The 19,435-nt window shown below is 36.4% G+C and overlaps 1 protein-coding gene across 1 annotated transcript in view; it reads left to right on the top strand.

The window, feature by feature from the left end:
- SYCP1 (synaptonemal complex protein 1) overlaps nucleotides 1-18,749 on the top strand; it is an 81,044-nt gene extending 62,295 nt beyond the window's left edge. Inside the window, exons 28-32 of the mRNA XM_019730552.2 lie at nucleotides 8,713-8,772; nucleotides 12,217-12,396; nucleotides 17,326-17,469; nucleotides 18,148-18,237; nucleotides 18,326-18,749. Of these exons, the coding sequence (XP_019586111.2) occupies nucleotides 8,713-8,772; nucleotides 12,217-12,396; nucleotides 17,326-17,469; nucleotides 18,148-18,237; nucleotides 18,326-18,463 (612 nt within the window). The 3' untranslated portion in view covers nucleotides 18,464-18,749. The remainder of the gene's footprint in view (nucleotides 1-8,712; nucleotides 8,773-12,216; nucleotides 12,397-17,325; nucleotides 17,470-18,147; nucleotides 18,238-18,325) is intronic.
- The last annotated feature ends 686 nt before the right edge of the window (nucleotides 18,750-19,435 follow it).

Genomic DNA, 19,435 nt, shown 5'->3' on the forward strand with positions numbered 1-19,435 from the left:
GTCTTAACAAATTTCAGATATTCCATTCAACAGAATTAACTATAGTCATGATATTATACATTGCATCCCCAGGACATATTTATCTTGTAATTTGAAGTTTGTACCTTTTGACCACCTCTATCCAATTCCCCATCCTCCTTCTCCACTCTAATCACAAATCTAATCCCTTTTCTATAGCTTTTTAAAAATTCCACATATAAGTGAGATCGTACATTATTTGCCTTTCTCTAATTTATTTCACTTAGCGTAATGCTCTCAAGGTTCATCCATGTTGTCACAAATGGCAGGATTTCCTCTTTTCAATATTGCTGAATAATATTCCATTTTGTGTGTGTGTGTGTTTATGTATGTATGTGTCGATACATACATACATATATATAAAAAACACTTAGGTCATTCCCTTATTTTGGCTATTGTAAAAAATGTTGCTGTGAATATGGATGTACAGATAGCTCTTTGATTTAGTGTTTTTGTTTCCTTTGGATATATTCCCAGAAGTGGAATTGCTGGATCCCATGATGGTTTTTTTAAAAAAAGTTTTTGGAGAACCTCCATACTGTTCTCCATTGTGGCTGTACCGGTTTACAGTTCCACGAGCACTGCATTGGGGTTCCTTTCATCCTTGTCAGCACTTGTTATCTCTTGTATTTTTGATGACAGCCATTCTCATAGGTGTGAGGGGATATTTCATTGTGGTTTTGATTTGCATCCCTGAAAATTAGTGATTTTGAGCACCTTTACATGTACCTGTTTGCCATTTATATAACTTCTTTGGAAAAATGTCTATTCAGATCCTTTGCACATTTTAAAAATTGGGTTTTTGGTTTTTTGCTATTGGGTTCTTTATATATTTTTTATATTAACCCCTTATCAAATATATGATTTGCAATTTTCCCCTGTTCTGTAGAATGTCATTTCATTTGTTGATTGTTTTTGTGTGTGCAGGAGCTTTTTAGTTTGATGTAGTCCCCCTTGTTTATTTTTGATTTTGGTGTCATATCCAAAAAATGATTGCCAAGACCCATGTCAAGGAGCTGTTTTCCTCTAGGAGTTTTGGGGTTTCCAGTCTTACATTTAAGTCTTTAACCCATTTCATGTTCATTTTTGTGAGTGGTGTAAAATAGGGGTCTTGTTTCATTTTTACATGTGAATATTCAGTTTTCCAAACATTGTTTATTGAAGAGACTGCCTTTTCTCCATCGAGTATTCTTGGCACCCTTGTCAAATATTAGTTGACCATATATGCATGGGTTTATTTCTGGACTCTCAATTCTGTTCCATTGGTCTATGTGTCTGTTTTTATGCCACTACCATAGGTTTTATTTCTGTAACTTTATAAAATAGCTTAAAATCAGGATGTGTGATACTTCCCACTTTGTTCTTTCTCAGGAGTGTTTTGGCTACTTGGGGTCTTTTATGGTTTCATACAAATTTTAGGATTTTTTTTAAAAAAGATTTTATTGGGGAAGGGGAACAGGACTTTATTGGGGAACAGTGTGTACTTCCAGGACTTTTTTCCAAGTCAAGTTGTTGTCCTTTCAATCTTAGTTGTGGAGGGCGCAGCTCAGCTCCAGGTCCAGTTGCTATTGCTAGTTGCAGGGGGCGCAGCCCACCATCCCTTGTGGGAGTCAAACTGGCAACCTTGTGGTTGAGAGGATGCACTCCAACCAACTGAGCCATCCAGGAGCTCAGTGGCAGCTCAGCTCAAGGTGCCCTGTTCAATCTTAGTTGCAGGGGGCGCTGCCCACCATCCCGTGTGAGACTCGAGGAATTGAACTGGCAAATCTTCCTGTGGTTGAGAGCCCACTGGCACATGTGGGAATCGAACCGGCAGCCTTCAGAGTTAGGAGCATGGAGCTCTAACCGCCTGAGCCACCAGGCCGGCCACGGAGTTTTGTTTAACGTGTGTAAAACGTGCTAATGTAATCTTGATAGGGATTGCATTGACTCTATAGATGGCTTTGGATAATACAGACATTTTAACAATATTAATTTTCCAGTCCATGAACACGGGATACCTTTCCAATTTTTTATGTCTTCTTTAATTTATTTCATTAATGTCTTGTAGTTTGCAGTGTAGATATTTTTCACTTCCTTGGTTAATTTATTCCTAAGTATGTTATGGTTTTTGATGCTGTTGTAAATAAGATCATTTATTTATTTTTCAGATAATATTGCTAGTGTATAGAAATGCTACTGATTTTTGTATGTGAGTTTTGTATCCTGCAACTTTGCTGGATTTGTTTATCAGTTCTAACAGATTTTTGGAGATGTCTTTAGGATTTTCTATATAGGAAATCATGTCATTTGCAAATAGAGACAGTTTTACCTCTTCCTTTCCAATCTGGTGCCTTTTATTTCTTTTTCTTGCCTGATTTGTCTGGCTGGGACTTTCAGTATTATGTTGAATAAGAGTGGTGAGAGTAGGCATTCTTGTCTTGTTACTGACCTTAGAGGTATATGATCCTTTTAATGTGCTGTTGAATTCTGTTTGCTAATATTTTGTTGAGGACTTGTGCATCTATTTTTGTCAAGGATATTGGCCTGTAATTTTCTTTTCTTGTAGTGCCGTTCTCTGGCTTTGGTAACAGGATAATGCTGGCCTTGTAAAATGAATTTGGAAGTGTTCCTTTCTCCTCAAATTTTTTGGCAGATTTTGAAAAGGATTGGCATTAATTCTTCTTTAAATGTTTGGTAGAATTCACCAGTAAATTCATCAGGTGGTGGACTTATATTGTTGGGAGATTTTTTAATCCAGTTTTCCTTACTTGTTATTGGTCTGTTCACATTTTCTATTTCCTCATGATTCAGTTTTGGTAGGTGTATGTTTCTACGAATTTACCATTTCTTTTTAAAAATAAGTTTTTTATTAAAATATAGCCTACATACAATATTATATTAGTTTCATGTGTACACAATAGTTATTCAACACTTATATACCTAAAGAAGTGATCACCTAAGTCCAGCAACCATCTGACATGGTACTGTGCTATCACAATATTATTGACTATATTCCCCATGCTGTATATTACATCCCCATGACTTACTTGTTGTATACCTGGAAAGTTGAACCTCTTACTCCCCTCAACCCCAACCCCTTCTTAAAATTTTTCAATTACAGTTGACATTCAATATTATTTTATATTAATTTCAGGTGTACAGCATAGTGGTTAGACATTTATATAATTGACAAAGTGATCCCCCTGACTAGTCTAGTACCCACCTGGCACTAAACGTAGTTATTACCATATTGTTGACTATATTCCCTATGCTTTACTTTACATTCCCATGACTGTTTTGTAACTACCAGTTTGTACTTCTTAATGCCTTCATCTTTTTCACCCTGTCCCCCTATTTATCTAACACCCTTCCCATCTATCACTGTAATAAATCTAGTGCCCCTCTGACACCATACGTAGTTATTACAACATTAGTGACTATATTCCTTATGCTGTACCCTACATACCCATGCTACCCAGTAGCAACCAATCTGTACTTCTTAATCCCTACGCCTTTTTCACCCATTCCCAACCCCCCTTGCATCTGGCAACCATCAAAATTTTCTCTGTATGAGTTTGTTTCTGTTTTGTTTGTTTGTTTATTTTGTTCTTTAGATTCCACGTATAAGCAAAATCACATTGCATCTGTTTTTCCCTGTCTGACATACTTCACTCAGCACAATACCCTTCAGGTCCATCCATGCTGCTGCAATTGGCGAGAACCCATTCATTCTCTTCCATTGCAGAGAAATATTCCATTGTGTATATATGTATCACCTACTCTTTATTCATTCATCCATCAATGGACTCCTAGGCTGCCTCCACATCTTGGCCATTGTAAGCAATGAACATATGGAAGTACGGTTCCCCTTGAAGTAGAGTTTTGGGTTTCTTCGGATAAATGCTCAGAGGTGGGATTATTGGGTCCTTCTTTGTCTTTTATTATAGCCTTTGTTTTAAAGTCAATTTTGTCTGGTATAAGTATTGCTACTCCAGATTTTTAAATTTTTTTTTATTTTTTGTTTTCATGAAATATCTTTTTCCATCCCTTTACTCTCTGTCTTTGTGTGTCTTTCAATCTGAAGTGATTCTCTTGTAGTCAGCATATGTAAGGGTTGTGTTTTCTTACCCATTCAGCCCTTCTGTGTCTTTTGATTGGGGCATTTAATCCATTTACATTAAAAGTAATTGTTGATAGATATGTAATTATTGTCATTTTATTATTCATAATTTTGATCTTTTTTTTCCATCTTAAAGAAGTTCCTCTAACATTCCTTGTAATACTGGTTTGGTGGTGATGAACTCCTTTAGCTTTTTCTTGTCTTGGAAGCTCTTTATCTGTCCTTTGATTTTAAATGATAGCTTTGCTGGGTAGAGTAACCTTGGTTCTAGGTCCTGACTTCTTATCACATTGAATATTTCTTGCCAATCCCTTCTGGCCTGCAAAGTTTCTGTTGAGAAATCAGCCGACTATTTGTGGGAGCTCCCTTATAAGTTACTGTTAGGGTGGAGCAAAAATAATTGCGTTTCTTGCAATTTTTAACCTTTTAAACCGCAATTACTTTTGCACCAATATAATAGTTACCTTTCTCTTGCTGCTTTTAGGATTCTCTCTTTGTTTTCAATCTTTGCCATGTTAATTATAATGTGTGTTGGTGTGGGCCTGTTTGGATTTATCTTGTTTAGGACTCTGTGGTTCCTGGACCTGTATGTCTGTTTCCTTCGCCAGGTTAGGAAAGTTTTCAGTCATTATTTCTTCAAATAGGTTCTCAATCCCTTGTTTTCTTCTCCTTCTGGTACTCCTCTGATGCAAATGTTAGCTTGCTGTTGTCCCAGAGGTCTCTTATCCTCATTTTTTTGGATTCTTTTTTCTGTTCTTATTGGGTATTTTCTGCTACTTTGTCTTCCAAATCACTGATTTGACCTTCTGCTTCATCTAGTCTACTCCTCATTTAGTTATTGTATTCGTCACTTCTGACTGGTTCTTTTTCATGGTTTCTGTGTCCTTTTTTATGCTTTCTATCCCTTTGTTGAAGTTCTGACTAAATTTGTATGGGCATCTGTATAACCATTGTTTTGAACTCTGTCTCTGGTAGGTTGTTTGCCTCCATTTTGTTTAGTTCTTTTTCTGGAGTTTTCTGGAGTTCTTTTATTTGGGAAGTGGTTTTTTTTGTTTCCTTATTTTGGCTGCCTCCCTGTTTGTGTCTGTGTCTGAGGTAAATCTGCTATATCTCCCAATCTTGGCCAGGTGGCCTTATGTAGTAGGTGCCCTATGTGGCCCCGGTATAGTCTTTCTGGTCACCTGCTCTGGGTGCTCCAGGAGTGTCCCTTGTGTGGGTTATGTATGCTCTCCTATTATAGTTGAGCTTTGATTGCTATCGGCATGTCAATAGGTGGTATTGACCCTCAGGCTGATTGGCTGTGGGGTTTGGCCACGTCAACAGCTTACAGGCTGCTGTGTGTGTGTGTGTGGGTACTTACCCTACTGAATGGGATTTGCCCCAGCGGGCTCTGCTGCCTGTTGAGACTTCCCTTTGTGTGTGCTACTGTAGGGCTAATTGGGTTGTCCTCTGCTGTGGTCTGAAACAAACCTCCAAGTATTAGGTTGGTGCAAAAGTTATTGCGGTTTTTGCAATTTTTAACCTTTTAAACTGCAATTATTTTTGCATCAACCCAATGTGTCGGTTCTTGGGGCCTCTTGGGAGGCTCCGGTGCAAGCCCAGGTCACCCACTGCCTGTGACTGGGCAGGGACTACCTGGTAGGAGCTACAAAGCAATCCACAATTGTTCACTCCCTGTGGCAAACCTGGAGGTGTGTGGGAGAGGCCACACTGTGAACTGAGGACATCTACCACCAGTGCTGGGCCTGCGGTAGCTCTGTAAAAAGCCAGGACACCCGAGACCTGTTGCCACCTTCTGGCTCTCTTGAGGTTCATCAACTGATAAAGCATCGTGTGGTACAGAAGTTGGGGTAGGCGGGGTCTCAGGGAGTCACTAAAGTGGGAAGAGTTGTGGTCACCAGCTTAATGTAGATTCTTGTTTGGTGCCAGTGCTGAGTCTGGAGCTATGCAGGAAAAGTCTCAGAGCACACCGAGATCAGCCGCCACCCACCTGGGGCCCGCAGACTCTGATAGTTTTCCAAGAAAGAGTGCAGTGTGGGCGGGGCTGGATACTTGCTGAGAAAGTGTCTCTGGCGTTGGGGTAGTTGGGTGGGGCTGAGTCCCAGCAGAGCTCATCAGACCAATTCATGTTCAGATTTGGCTATACTGTGGGGGAGGACTCAGCACAAGAAAGATGGCACCCTCCTGCTGACTGCACAGGAGATGGGCCCCTCACAGGGAAAATGGCAACTGTCCTCCAACACTTGCCTCGAGGCCAGATACCTCAGTCTGCCCCTTCTATGCCTCCGATGCCCCCCAAGTCACTGTCCCTCTGTGGGAGCCCAGGATGAGTTCCTGCAAGTGAGTGAGTCTGTGCACGGGCCCTGGTGAGGACATCTTGGTTTCCTGCAGCCCTCTGTCCCACCCGGATTGTCAGAATCCTCACTGTTTTTCATAGCCAGATGTGGAGGCTCCTCTTCTCGGTACCAGTTCTCCAGGCTGGGGATCCTAGTGTGGAGGTGAGGTTCCTTGCTCTTCTGGGGGGAAATTCCGCAGCCGAGATATTCCTCCTGATTCTCAACCACCACACGGAGGTTTGGGGCTAGTCCATTTCACGTTTCTACCACTTCTACCAGCCTTGATGTAGCTTCTTTATATCCTTAGTTATAAAATTTCTGTTCAGCAAGACTTCAGATTGTTCTCCAGGTTGATTGTTGTATAATTTAGTTGTAATTTTAATATGTTCAGAGAAGGAAGCAGGCACGGTGTTTATGTACTCCACCATCTTGGCTCTCTCTCTTCTTTTTTGTTTATGTAGGTGTTTATTGCTGTAAACTTTCCTGTTAGAACTGCTTACTTCCAGTAAGGTTTGGTATGCCATGTTTCCATTTTCACTTGTTTCAAGATATTTTTGACTTCCCTTTTGATTTCGTTTTTACCCATTAATTGTTCATTGATTGTGTTGTTTGATTTTCACATGTTTGAATTTTCAAGTTTTTCTCCTATTACTGATTTCTAATTTCATACAATTGTGGTTGGAAAACATATTTTGTATGATTTCAGTTTTCTTAAATTTATTAAGACTTGTGACCTAACATAGGATTTATTCTGAAGATGTTCCATATATATTTGAGGATGGATATTGTTTTATTGGATGGAAAGGTATATCTGTTAGATCTGTTTGGTCTAAAGTATAGCTGATGTCCAGTGTTTACTTACTGATTTCTGTGATTTATCCCTTGTTGAAGGTAGGGTACTGAAGTTCCCTACTACTATTCTATTGTTTATTTCTCTCTTCAGATATATTAGTATTTGCTTAATACATTCAGATGCTCCTCTGAGGTGCATGTATTTTTACAATTGTTATATTTTCTTGATGAATTGACCCCTTTATCGTTATATAATGACTTTCTTTGTCTCTTGTTACAACTTTTGATTTAAAGTCTATTTTGTCTGATATATGTATAGCAACTCCTCTCTTTTGGTTTCTATTTGTATGGCATATCTTTTTCCAGCTCTTCGTTTTCAGGCTATGAGTGTCTTTAAAGCTTAAGTGTAGGACAGCATATTATCATAGACAGCATATTATTGGGTCATGTTTATTTATCCATTCAGCCACTCTATGTCTTTTCCTTGGAGAATTTAGTCCATTTGCATTTAAAGTAATTATTTTTAGGTAAGGACTTACTAATGCCATCTAATTTTTTTTCTGGCTATTTTGTAGTTCTGAAGATCAACCATTGGTGGTTGATAGGATATATAATAAGAACAATGACTACTGTTATATCAGCTTACTGCCATCTTCTTTCATAGTGAAGTGGGTTCTCTGGTTAGGAACAACACAGTGGGAGAGATACAATGGTGTACACAAGGCATTCAGTGAAGATAGATATTAGCACAGGCATCATGGGCAGGCAAGGCAAGTTTTCCTAACCTTCTGTGCATTAGAACTTTTCCTTCTCTGAGAACTTTACGGCTCCTTGGGGGCTATACCAGTTCTGTTTTCTAGATGACTGTCATATTAAAGCATACTACATATTCTTTCTGTAGTCCAGGGTTAATTTTTCTTTTTCTTTTCACTACTGAATACACACACTCTAGTCCCTAGCAAGAGTGATATATCATTTCCTCTGTATTTTGTACTTTTCTCTAAATTTTTTTTAATCCCTGATCTCTGTTAATTTCATGTTGAAAGTTCATTATACAAAGTCAACACACACAGAAAAAGTGAATTTTGCCTCTAAAGGCCCATAATATTTTGGATCTCTTTGCAGCTCTTCACTGTTAATTATTTGTGTGTATCCCTTAGTTTACAATCCAGTCTCTCCACTTAATTTTATGAATGAGAAAGTTGAAATTCAGAGTTTTGCAAGACTTAGTTAAGATTCCACAGATACATGCTAGAGACTTACCAGAATTAAAAAAAGGTAATTCAAAACCAAATAACACATTTCTATAGAGAAGAACTAATTTTTCTATTTTCTTTTTATTGTTTTTTATAAAATTTAGAGGTCAGTACTCTTTCTTGTTAATACTTCTTAAGAAAGATTTTGATAATATGAGCATTTGTGATAATAGTAATGACTACATTTATGTACTTGATATTTTCATAGGAAAAACTCAAAAGAGAGGCACAAGGAAACACAGTTACTATCAAAGAAAAAAGAGACAAGGTAAGAATTTTAAATAATTCTCAGTTTTTCTTTCAACCAATTCATTTTTCTAACATCTTAGACAAATTTTTTTGTTCATAAAAAGGAAAAGAACATGTAAGGTATATCACACAACTTCATTTCCTACATGTTTCTTGCTACTTATTAATTTAAAAGCATTAGCTAAAAATTTAAAGCATTTGTCATTTGGAGATTTAGAGATTTCAATCTTCTGTAATTAAAATTATCTTAAATTAGTTAGATACTTATGTGTTTCTGGGGAAATTTCCAGTGTTAGAGGAAAAATATTTTCATTATATATTCCAAAGCTTATGTTTAGATTATGTCTAATTTTGGGTTTTGAGAGGGCTAAGTAAATGATATTGTGCTTTCCCCACTTAAGTCTGAACCAATTGAGAAAGACAATGAAAACCAAAATAATATCTTTATTATTGATAACTAGTATTGGGAAATTTAGCTTATATTTAAAGGCAAAAAGATTTCTTAATCCTGAATTCCAAATTAGACAAATTTACCTTCTCTGTCACAGGTAAATCTGGACTGGGACAAATCTATACACTTAATGGCTTGCCTTTGTAAAGCATATGGCATAAAGGAACACAGCAGAATGTGTGCTTCCTCTGGTACCCAAGAGGAAGAGTAAGGAAGGGGCTGGACTATATATGTGCCCAGTTCCTCCTTCCAAATTCACCAATCCCAGTAAGTCATTGCTTCTTCCCTGAGGAAACAGGTTAGGAATGTTACCCTACTGGTGTTCCCCATGAAAGGAAATAACCAGGTGTGTGGAAAAGGGGTACCTCAGCCTCTAATCCATTTGGTAATATAAGATTATTACAGAATTCTAATTGCAAATTACAGTTAAAATGATTAAGTACTATTTGTACAGTGATGTAGTCTTCTAAGTCCCCACAGAGGTTGCTTTGCCTATAAACTAAAACTGACAAGAGTAGTTCAAAACAGTTTATTTGTTAGGTATAGACAGTGCTACATTTTTTTACATTTGGGTTTAAAGAAAGAGAAGAAGGAAAGAAATATTGTATATTTCTGTGAGTGAATATTGAGTGCTTTGTATGTCCCAGATACTGTAGTAGGCACTTGAAAACATATTTGGAGAATTATTATCGTATTAAAATTAGGCAACAGGGCTAGATATAGTCTAAGGGAAGTGTCTGATGAAGATAAATCAGTTGGTTAAACTCTAGTATTCGTTTCTAAATGTAGAATATTTATATCATAAAAGTATATATCCCATAGTGTTGTAGAGTTATTTTGATTCATGTATAGTTCCAGTATTATGTGCCTATTATTTTTTATCTGCTATCAAGTAGATTACTAATTTTACCTGGTGTTCTGGATAGATATATTGCAAATAATGAGAAAATGAAAAATTTAAACAGGCTTTCACTTGCTATACTTTATTCCAAAAATATTGAAATATCATAAGCCTTTTATATATAATCATTGAGTTTATCAAACATTTCTGAGTTTGGGCAAGTTACTTCTTCATGCTTCAGTTTCCTCATCTATTAAGGGATAATAATAATACCTATTTCCTAAAGTTGTTGTTAGGATTAAATGAGATAATATTTGTAAAGCATTTAAAATAATGCTTGTTGGCACAAGGGAAACGCCATATAAATGTTTGTTTAAAAAATAAAAGAGAGGAAAACCTAAATGTTTTATATATATCTATCACTGGAAATGTAACATTTAGAAAAGAATGTAAATTGTAGAAAAGTGAATACGTTTCCATGATGTGTTATGAAGAGGGTTATTTCAGTATTCTAGAATGAGGGGTATATTTTTTTTAGTCTACCAGGGAAATGTTAATTCTCAGACATGGCCACAAGGTGGTGTAGTTGCCATTCTCAGTCCTTTTGGGGGAGAAAAATTTGTCCATGAAAGCAGTTAAATTTTGAAGATTCTCAGGATGACTCCTGACAAAGCCAGAGAGCAGAATAAATTTGTTTTCATCAAAATTGTGTTATTAACTATAATATAGAAAAATTTATGAAAAAAGATACATAAATGTAACTGTGAAAAAATGCTACTAAAATTCATACCTGCTGGAAAAAGGACTGAAGTAAGATTACTAGAACTGGGGGAAAAAAATCTACAAATCACCTCATTTTAGCTCCTTGATTATATAGGTGGATAAATTTAAGCCTGGAGATACTTGGAGATTAACTTACAATCAACCAGCAAGGTAGTAATAGATCCTAGAGTAAAGAGTGTGTTACTTGACACATAGTTCCATGTTTTTATAGCACGCGTGGTCACATCGCAATCCTGCATCCTGTATCCTCCTAATTTAAACTCATGGCAGATTCAACCACTAAGCTTTTGAAAGTAACCGTGTGTGTGTGTGTGTGTGTGTGTGTGTGTGTGTGTATACGTGTACACGTGCGCTGTATTCTTTCTTGTGAGTGATTGCCATGATTTGTATTCATGGATATGGTGGTCACCAAAGGAAGTGGTAAAATAGAAAGTGGTAAGGGGGAAAAGGGGGAGAGGGGTAGTACATGAGGGTAAACGGGATCAAATATGTGGTTATGGAAGGAGAACTGACTCCGGGTGGTGAACACACAATGTGATATATAGATGATGTTTTACAGAATTGTACACTTGAAACCTATGTAACTTGACTAACCATATAAACTTTAATTAAAGTCACCCCAATAAACTTTAATTTAAAAAAAAGTGATGGACATGGGTTTCACATAGGATTCCACTAAATCAACTATTGCTAGATTTTACTGGAAAGCTAGGTCAGGTGCTGAAAGAAAATAAGTATATATAAAGGTAGAAAGAGAAGTGAAGAAATTGAGTTCAAATAATATCTAAGTACTTAGAGTAATTTTGTAATTTGTTTATTTTCAGAATTGAAGCAAGTAGCCATTTTATCATTTTTTTCCTGAAAATTTCTCTAGTTCTTTACTATCATAATATTTGCCCCACTCCCCCCCCTTTTTTTGGAAGGGAGTAAAGCTGGTGGATAGGAAAAGGATGATTTCTAAAAATAGATAAGTGAGAACATATGAAAGTATAAAAGAGAATGAATAGAAATGAGAATAAATTGCGGGTTTTAGGCTATTGGAATGAACCACAGGTTAAGCTGTTTTGCCACTAGGAATAGAGATTTTTTTTTTAGAGAATCCTCAATTTTTGGTCAGATAGAGAGTTGAAATATCATATATGTTCTCACAGCAGCTCTCAAGACAGAGAGGGGCAGATGCCATTTTCATCTTAAATGGGAAATTAAAGTGACAAAGAAATTTAATTTGTTATTTAATCAATTATTATGTAATTTATTCAAAGTTATCAAATCAATAACAAATTTGGGGGTAAATTCTAGTTTATTCCAGTGTTACATCTACTAGTTGCTGCTCTTTAATTAAAATGACATTTAATGATGATTTTATGCACTTCTGTTGTTCAATATAGAAAACACAGACACCTTTATTGGAAACACATGAAACTAGTTACCGGAAATTTGATTCTAAAGCAGCTCCTCCCAAAAATATATCTCGAAACTTCACATCAGCTGATCAAGGCAAATCCAAAGGTACAAGAGACATTCTGTGGACACCTGCCAGAAGTACTTTACCTACACCATTACCAAAGGTTGGTTGCTAAAATTTCAAAAAAAGTAGTAATTTTTTAAATTAAAAAAGACAGTTCTGGTATCATATACCATGTATCTAGTATCAGACATAGAAAATCAATTTCTTGAAAGTTTCAATTTTTTGTGATACCAGCATGAAATGGTTTCTTTTCTTTTTTCTTAAATCACTGTCTACAACTTGATGGCATCTTGGGCAGATTCCATAACTTTCTAGCATTCACCAGTGCTTAGGTCTCTGATATGGGAAATCTGGTTCTGGCTTGACAGTTTCCAGTCTCATCCTAGTTACCTCCATCTGCTGTTTATTCCACATCATCTTGCTACTGGATCCTTTACTTAGCCATCTGCTCTTGTAGAGCAGAGACTATCAAAGTAGCTCAGTTCTAGCTATCTTCCACATGTCCACTTAATCCTTAGGGAATTCATTCAACCTTTCCATGATAAATGGCAGTGCAGAATGCTCCCTGCTTGAAGGCACTCCTAGTCTTTACAAGGCTGCTGTTAGAGTTATCTTCTCACTTGTCTTGGGAGTAGAGGAGAAAATTATCTCCACCTGTCTCTACCCCTCTTAAGATGAAATTTCATATCTTCCCCTCCCAGTTTTCTTAAATAACTGAGAAGAAGGGAGTTGTTTGGTGATTGTAGGGCCTGCTTTGACCACTTTTTAGTAAGACCCAGAGAAGGATCTGGCTTAAATCATAGGTTGCTTCCTTTAGAATATGGGTTGCTAACCCTTTTCCCCCTCGGCTTTGTGCCTCCATTGACAATTCTAGAGAAAAAGGAAGAGTCCCACTCACATCCTCATATCTATGTTGTTCACCTCATGGAAATTATGAAAATTAGTCCACATAGCTTAGAGAAGCTTTTATATAAAGTTATTTCGTTGTATTTACTATTATATTATTCAGAATATGAAATTATCTCCATTAAAGAATGGCCTTACTTTAAAAAATTTTTTTAATCTTTTTATTGAAATATATGCACAGATCTTTATGTAAGTTGATGAATTTTTATAAACCACACATAACATTATAACCTGTCCCTAGGAGTGAATTTGCTGGGTTATACATAATATGTTCCATCTTAATAGATACTGCCTGAGCTGTTTTCACTCGGATACAAAATGTGTGTGTTTTTCCCCCACATGAACCAATTCACCAACTCTCCTGACACCAACTGGGTGTGATACGATTTAATTAACTTCTGATAGTATCTGGAGTTAATGTAGACCCCACAGGTTAAGGACTTAGTCCGACAAGACTGCCCCTACTTCAGAGGCCAGTCACAGTTCTGGCTTGCCGCTTGTACTACTGACCAACTGGCTATAAATTGGGGCTACCTATAATTTGGTTCAGTAATTTGCTAGAATGACTCACAGTTCTCAGGAAATTACCTATTTCCAGTGTATTATAAAGGATACAACTCAGTAACAGCCAAATGGAAAAGATGCATATAGGACAAAGTATGAGTAAGGGGAACGGAGCTTCCATGCCCTGTCTGAAAGTGCCGTCCTCCTGGTACTTCCATGTGTTCACCAACCTGGAAACTCTCTGAACCCCATTGTTTAGAGGTTTTATGAAAGTTCTTTAACTGGCACGATTGATTAAATCACTGACCTTCAGTGATTAATTCATTCTCCAATCACTGCCCTCCCAGGAGGTCAGGGGTAGGGCTGGAAGGTTCCAAACTTCTAATCATACCTTGCTCTTTCTGGAGACTACTCACCATCCTGAAGCTATCTAGGAGCCCCTTATCACTAGTTATTAGCATAAAATCAGGTACAGTTGAAAGGAGCTCATTATGAATAACAAAACACTCTCTCATCACATTATTGGGGCCCAAAACCAAATATTATACCAAAAGTTGCTCCTAGCTCCCCTATCACTTAGGAAATTATTAGAGTTTAAAAGTTCTGTGTCAGAAACCAGCGACAAAGACCAACTATATATGTCTTATTGTATCACACAGCAAATTTTGTGTTTTTTGTTTGTTTGTTTTTTTTTTTAATGATAGTACCAATTTACATTCTAGCTAGTAGTGAATGAGAGTTCTACTTGCCACCACATGGTGTTTTTCATCTTTTTTATTTCAGCCATTCTGGTGGCTGTGGTGACCTTAGTTTTTTTAAAAAATAAACTTTTATTTTACAGTTAATTTTAGATTTACAGAAAAGTTACAAAGATAGTACAGAGAATTTACATTTCTCATCTAGTTTCCCCATTGTTAATATCTTACATTACCATGTACATTTGTCAAAACTAAGAAACATACATTGGCACATTACTATTAACTAACTTTCAAACTTTATTTGGGTTTTATAGTTTTCCATTAATGTCCTCTTTCTCTTCCAGGATCCAATCTGGGGTATCATGTTGCATTTAACTGTCATGTCTCCCTAGTCTTGATCTTAATTTTTTTTTTAAAGATTTTATTGGGAAAGGGGAACAGGACTTTATTGGGGAACAGTGTGTACTTCCAGGACTTTCCCAAGTCAAGTTGTTGTCCTTTCAGTCTTAGTTGTGGAGGGCACAGCTCAGCTCCAGGTCCAGTTGCGGTTGTTAGTTGCAGGGGGTGCAGCCCACCATCCCTTGTGGGAGTTGAACCGGCAACCTTGTGGTCAAGAGGACGCGCTCCAACCAACCGAGCCATCCAGGAGCTCAGTGGCAGCTCAGCTCAAGGTGCCGTGTTCAATCTTAGTTGCGGGGGACGCAGCCCACCATCCCTTGGAAGAGTGGAGGAGTCGAACCGGAAATCTTGTGGTTGAGAGCCCACGCTCCAACCAACTGAGCCATCTGGCCACCTGGGAGCTGAGCGGCAGCTCATTGACTTCATTCTAGTTGTGGAGGGCACAGCTCGCTGGCCCATGTGGGAATCGAACCGGCAGCCCCATTGCCCAGAGCTTGTGCTCTAACCAACTGAATGATCTTAATTTTTAATACAGGCATTTATAGATATAAAGTTCTCTCTAAGTACTGATTTCACTGTATCCCATAAGTATGTTGTGTTTTCCTTTTCATTATTCTCAAAGTACTAATTTCCCTTGTAATTTATTCTTTGACCCATTGGTTATTTAGGAGTGTGTCATATTCCCACACTTGTGAATTTCCTAAGTATCCACCTAGTTGGTTTATAGTGTTGTTCCAGTATTATATTTCCTTACTGAGCTTCTGTCTAGTTGTTCTTTTTATTATTGAAAGTGGGGGTATGGAAGTATCCTGCTATTATTGTTGAATTATCTAATTTTCCCAGTTTTTGGTTCATATAGTTGGGGGCTATGTTTTTAGGTGTATATATACTTATAAGTGTTATCTTTTCTTGGTGGATTGACCCTTTTACCCTTATAAAATGTTCTTTTTGTTTCTAGTAACATTTTTTGTTTTTAGAGTCTATTTTGTCTGACATTAGGATAGCCATTCTAGCTCTCTTTTGCTTACTATTTGTATGGTTGACCTTTTACCACCCTCTTACTTTTAACCTACTCTTGTTATTGAATCAAAAATGTGATTTTTTTAAACAATATATGAATGTTTAAAAAAATTGCAGTAAAAGGCATTACCATTAATCCCCCATCAAAACACTCTCCCTCAATTCAAACAAACTTATCCCATTGTTATTGCTACTTTCTGAAGCAGTTCTGGAAGTCCTCTTTTGTGTCTTTAGTTGTGCCGTTGTGGCTGCCTTGATGTCCTGAATTGATTCAAAACATTTACCTTTCATGATCATTTTGACTTTGGGGAAGAGCCAGAAGTCGCACGGTGCCAAATCTGGCTGCTCATGGCAACTCAGCTCCAGGGAAAACTGTTGTTCACACAGTCTTAGCTGTAGAGGGCACAGCCCACTGGCCCATGTGGGAATCGAACCTGTGACCTTGGTTTTATTTAAAGTTTTTGGTTAATCTGTCATTTGCCCCAACTGTTAATCATTGTCTCAGGGAGCTGCAAAGATAAAACACTTGCCTATAATTGTTTTTGACAAATGCTACTCCCTACCCCACACACACCAAGGATAAAACTTTTTGTAGTGAGTGAGCTCTGAGACAGGTCAAAAAAAGACTGCCTTATAAGTGAGGTCTTCCAGAGAACCACTAGATTGGTCAAGTAATGACAACTCTTTGGGAATAAAGCTTTGAAAGAACTCCTAGTTCTGTTCTGCTCTGTCTAGTGGCTGCCAGGATGGATCAGAAATGTGAGCTGTTATTTTTTAAGGTTAATGTGGAGCTAGAGTGGGGGATGGGAAGGAAAAGTTAAAATACCAAAAAACTTGCTGTTTTTACAGATGTTCAGCCATTTAAAAAAATAATCTCCAGGTTATGCCAAATAGTACCAGAACCAGAGTTCTGATACTATATCAATATTTTCTTTGCTTTCTGGGAGAGTGAATTTTGGGGGCTACTTACTCTGCCATTTTTGCTCATGTCACTGACCTTATTTTTTAGAGATACTTAAAAAAAATCATTAAACTTACTGGATAATATGGAATACTGGGTAAATATTGACTAATGTGAATTAAGGTTCCAACAAAACATAAGCAAACGTATTTTCTTATAAATCAGTAAGGATTTTTGTAGAAAGAGCAATGTTCATTCAGCTCTTTGGTATTAATAGTTACAAAAATTGAAGTCCCCCTTAAGATGTTTGACTGCTGAAGCTGTAGTGTCTTCCTCTCCTTCTCTCCCTCTGTCCTTCTTCCCCTTCCCATATTTTAAGCTCAAGGGAAGGAGAAAGAAAGTCCACTATTGTATATTTTTTGAAGAAACTTACAAAAGTTTTATTACCAAGGACATCTGAATTAAATTATTATCCAAAGTTCACACTTCATATACTTGCCAATAATAATGGAGAGTTATTGATTACTAAAGACTCAACTTGCTGTATTAGTAATGTATGTTTTATTTGATGTGATAATGTATTGCTTTTCTTTTTGGATAGGCATATACTGTGAAGACACCAACAAAACTAAATATTCAGCAGAGAGAAAACAGGAATGTATCCATTGAAGGAAGTAATAAAAAGAGAAAAATGGTCTTTGAGTTTGATTCTAATTCAGATAGTTCAGAAACTACTGATCTTCTGGTAAAAATATTGCAAATAGCATTTATTATTTGTTTACATTATTTGTCTACTTTATTTCTTGATATATACGTATAATAAGTGTACATAATAGCTATCATTGCAATACTGAAATACGGTGGAGCTCTACTGTAACAGAATTCTATGCTTTTGCAGCATTTTTTTAAAAGTTCAAATAATTGCTCTAAATTTCAAAAAACATGGCATTTTGAAATACTTGATATAGCATAGTTGGCATATGAGATTAACTATATTGTTTTTCAGCAGCGTGTTGTAAAGTAGTTTTAACCACATTTGCTTTTCTTTCTTTTTTCTTTTAAGAAAAGTTAGGTGAAAATTTTTAATCTTGCTGCAGTCAAATTTGTTATTCAGAGCCTCTCTTGATTTTGCATAATTTTACATGTTCCTTTATTTTACACCACTTATTGGTTGAAATCTTTATCAAGGTATTACTGTTTGACAATTATAACAGTCTTTATTTGGCAGATTGAGGTTATTTTGTCATAGTTTTCTTCCATCTTTCTTCTTTCTTCTCTCTCCGTCCTCTTCTCGTCTCCTTTTTTCTTCCTTCCTCCTCTTCCTCTTCATATGGTAGGTAAACAGAATGTTAATAATATTAATGATTAATATTAATATTAATGATGGCAGCCCCCAAATTATATTTTTGTATATTTTTTTAAGAGCATGGTTTCAGAGGAAGAGACGTTGAAAAAACTACACAAGAATAATAATTCACCAGCTTCGCATCTTTATGCCAGAACAACAAAAAGGGTAGCTTTTAAATTTTATTTCAGACAATTTCAAAAATGGGGCTTTATTTTGTTTAATTAAACATACTTTGATTTTATTTTGTATTCAGACCCCTTCATCTCTAACAACCCCTGGATCTACACAGAAGTTTGGAGCTATGAAGAAAATGCAGGAGGACCGTTGGGCTGTAGTTGCTAAACTGGATAGGAAAAAGAAACTAAAGGAAGCAGAAAAGTTATTCGTTTAATTTCAAAGAGTCATTATGATTATGGAGCCTAAAAACAAAATTTGTAGTTAATTTTTTCTCATTTTCTAAAGAGCCAAATTTTTTCTGAAATTGATACTTTTATGATATTTGCGTAAATTATTTATTTATTTATATATTTATATTTTGACCTAATGTGAAATAACCACATGTTATCTGAAAACTTGTAATTGTATTCAGGTAATTAGATGATTATATTTTGTCTTTATCTTTTCTTGTATTCATGAAAACTGTTTTGGCTAAGTTTTCAAATTAGTAAAATTAGCCATTGAATGCTAGGAACAAATTATTGAGATATACTCTTTATTCTTTATTAAAATAGTTTGGATGCAAATAAATTCTTCTCCTTGATTCTGTGATGTCATCTGGATAGCTAATCATTAACATTCATTTTTAAAATCTTGAGATGAGATCCTTTTAGCCAAGTTGCACAGTTCTGAAGCAGCTTTACCTATTTATAAAATTGACAGATGGCTTTTAGTTGCCGGAAAAAGGGCTACACCAGTATGATTCCTTAAATTACTTCATTTATTCAACATTCATTAAGCAAATACTTATGGAGTATCTACTAAGAATGAAGCATGGTTCTAGATACTGGGGATACAACAGTGAACAAACAGAAAAATAAATAAACCCTGTTCTTCTAGAGCTTACATGTTACTGAGGGAAATAGATAATAAAGTAAATAAGCAAAACATACAGTAATATATTAGTTAATGATGATTTCTAAGGAGAAATAAAACAGGGAAGAGTAAGTGTTAGGGAGTATGAATGGGGTTGAAATTTTATGTAGGGTAGTCCTCACTGATATAACAGTTGAATAACAAGCCTGTAGCTATCTTGGGGAAAATATTTTTGGCAAAAGGAATAGGAAGTACAAATGCCCAGAGGTGGGGTGTGCCTGGTATAGCTGGGAAGCAACAAGCAGCAAGGAGTCCATTGTAGAGAGAGCAG

This window comes from Rhinolophus sinicus, linkage group LG14 (genome assembly GCF_036562045.2).
Source record: "Rhinolophus sinicus isolate RSC01 linkage group LG14, ASM3656204v1, whole genome shotgun sequence".
In the NCBI taxonomy this organism is placed as follows: Eukaryota; Metazoa; Chordata; class Mammalia; order Chiroptera; family Rhinolophidae; genus Rhinolophus; species Rhinolophus sinicus.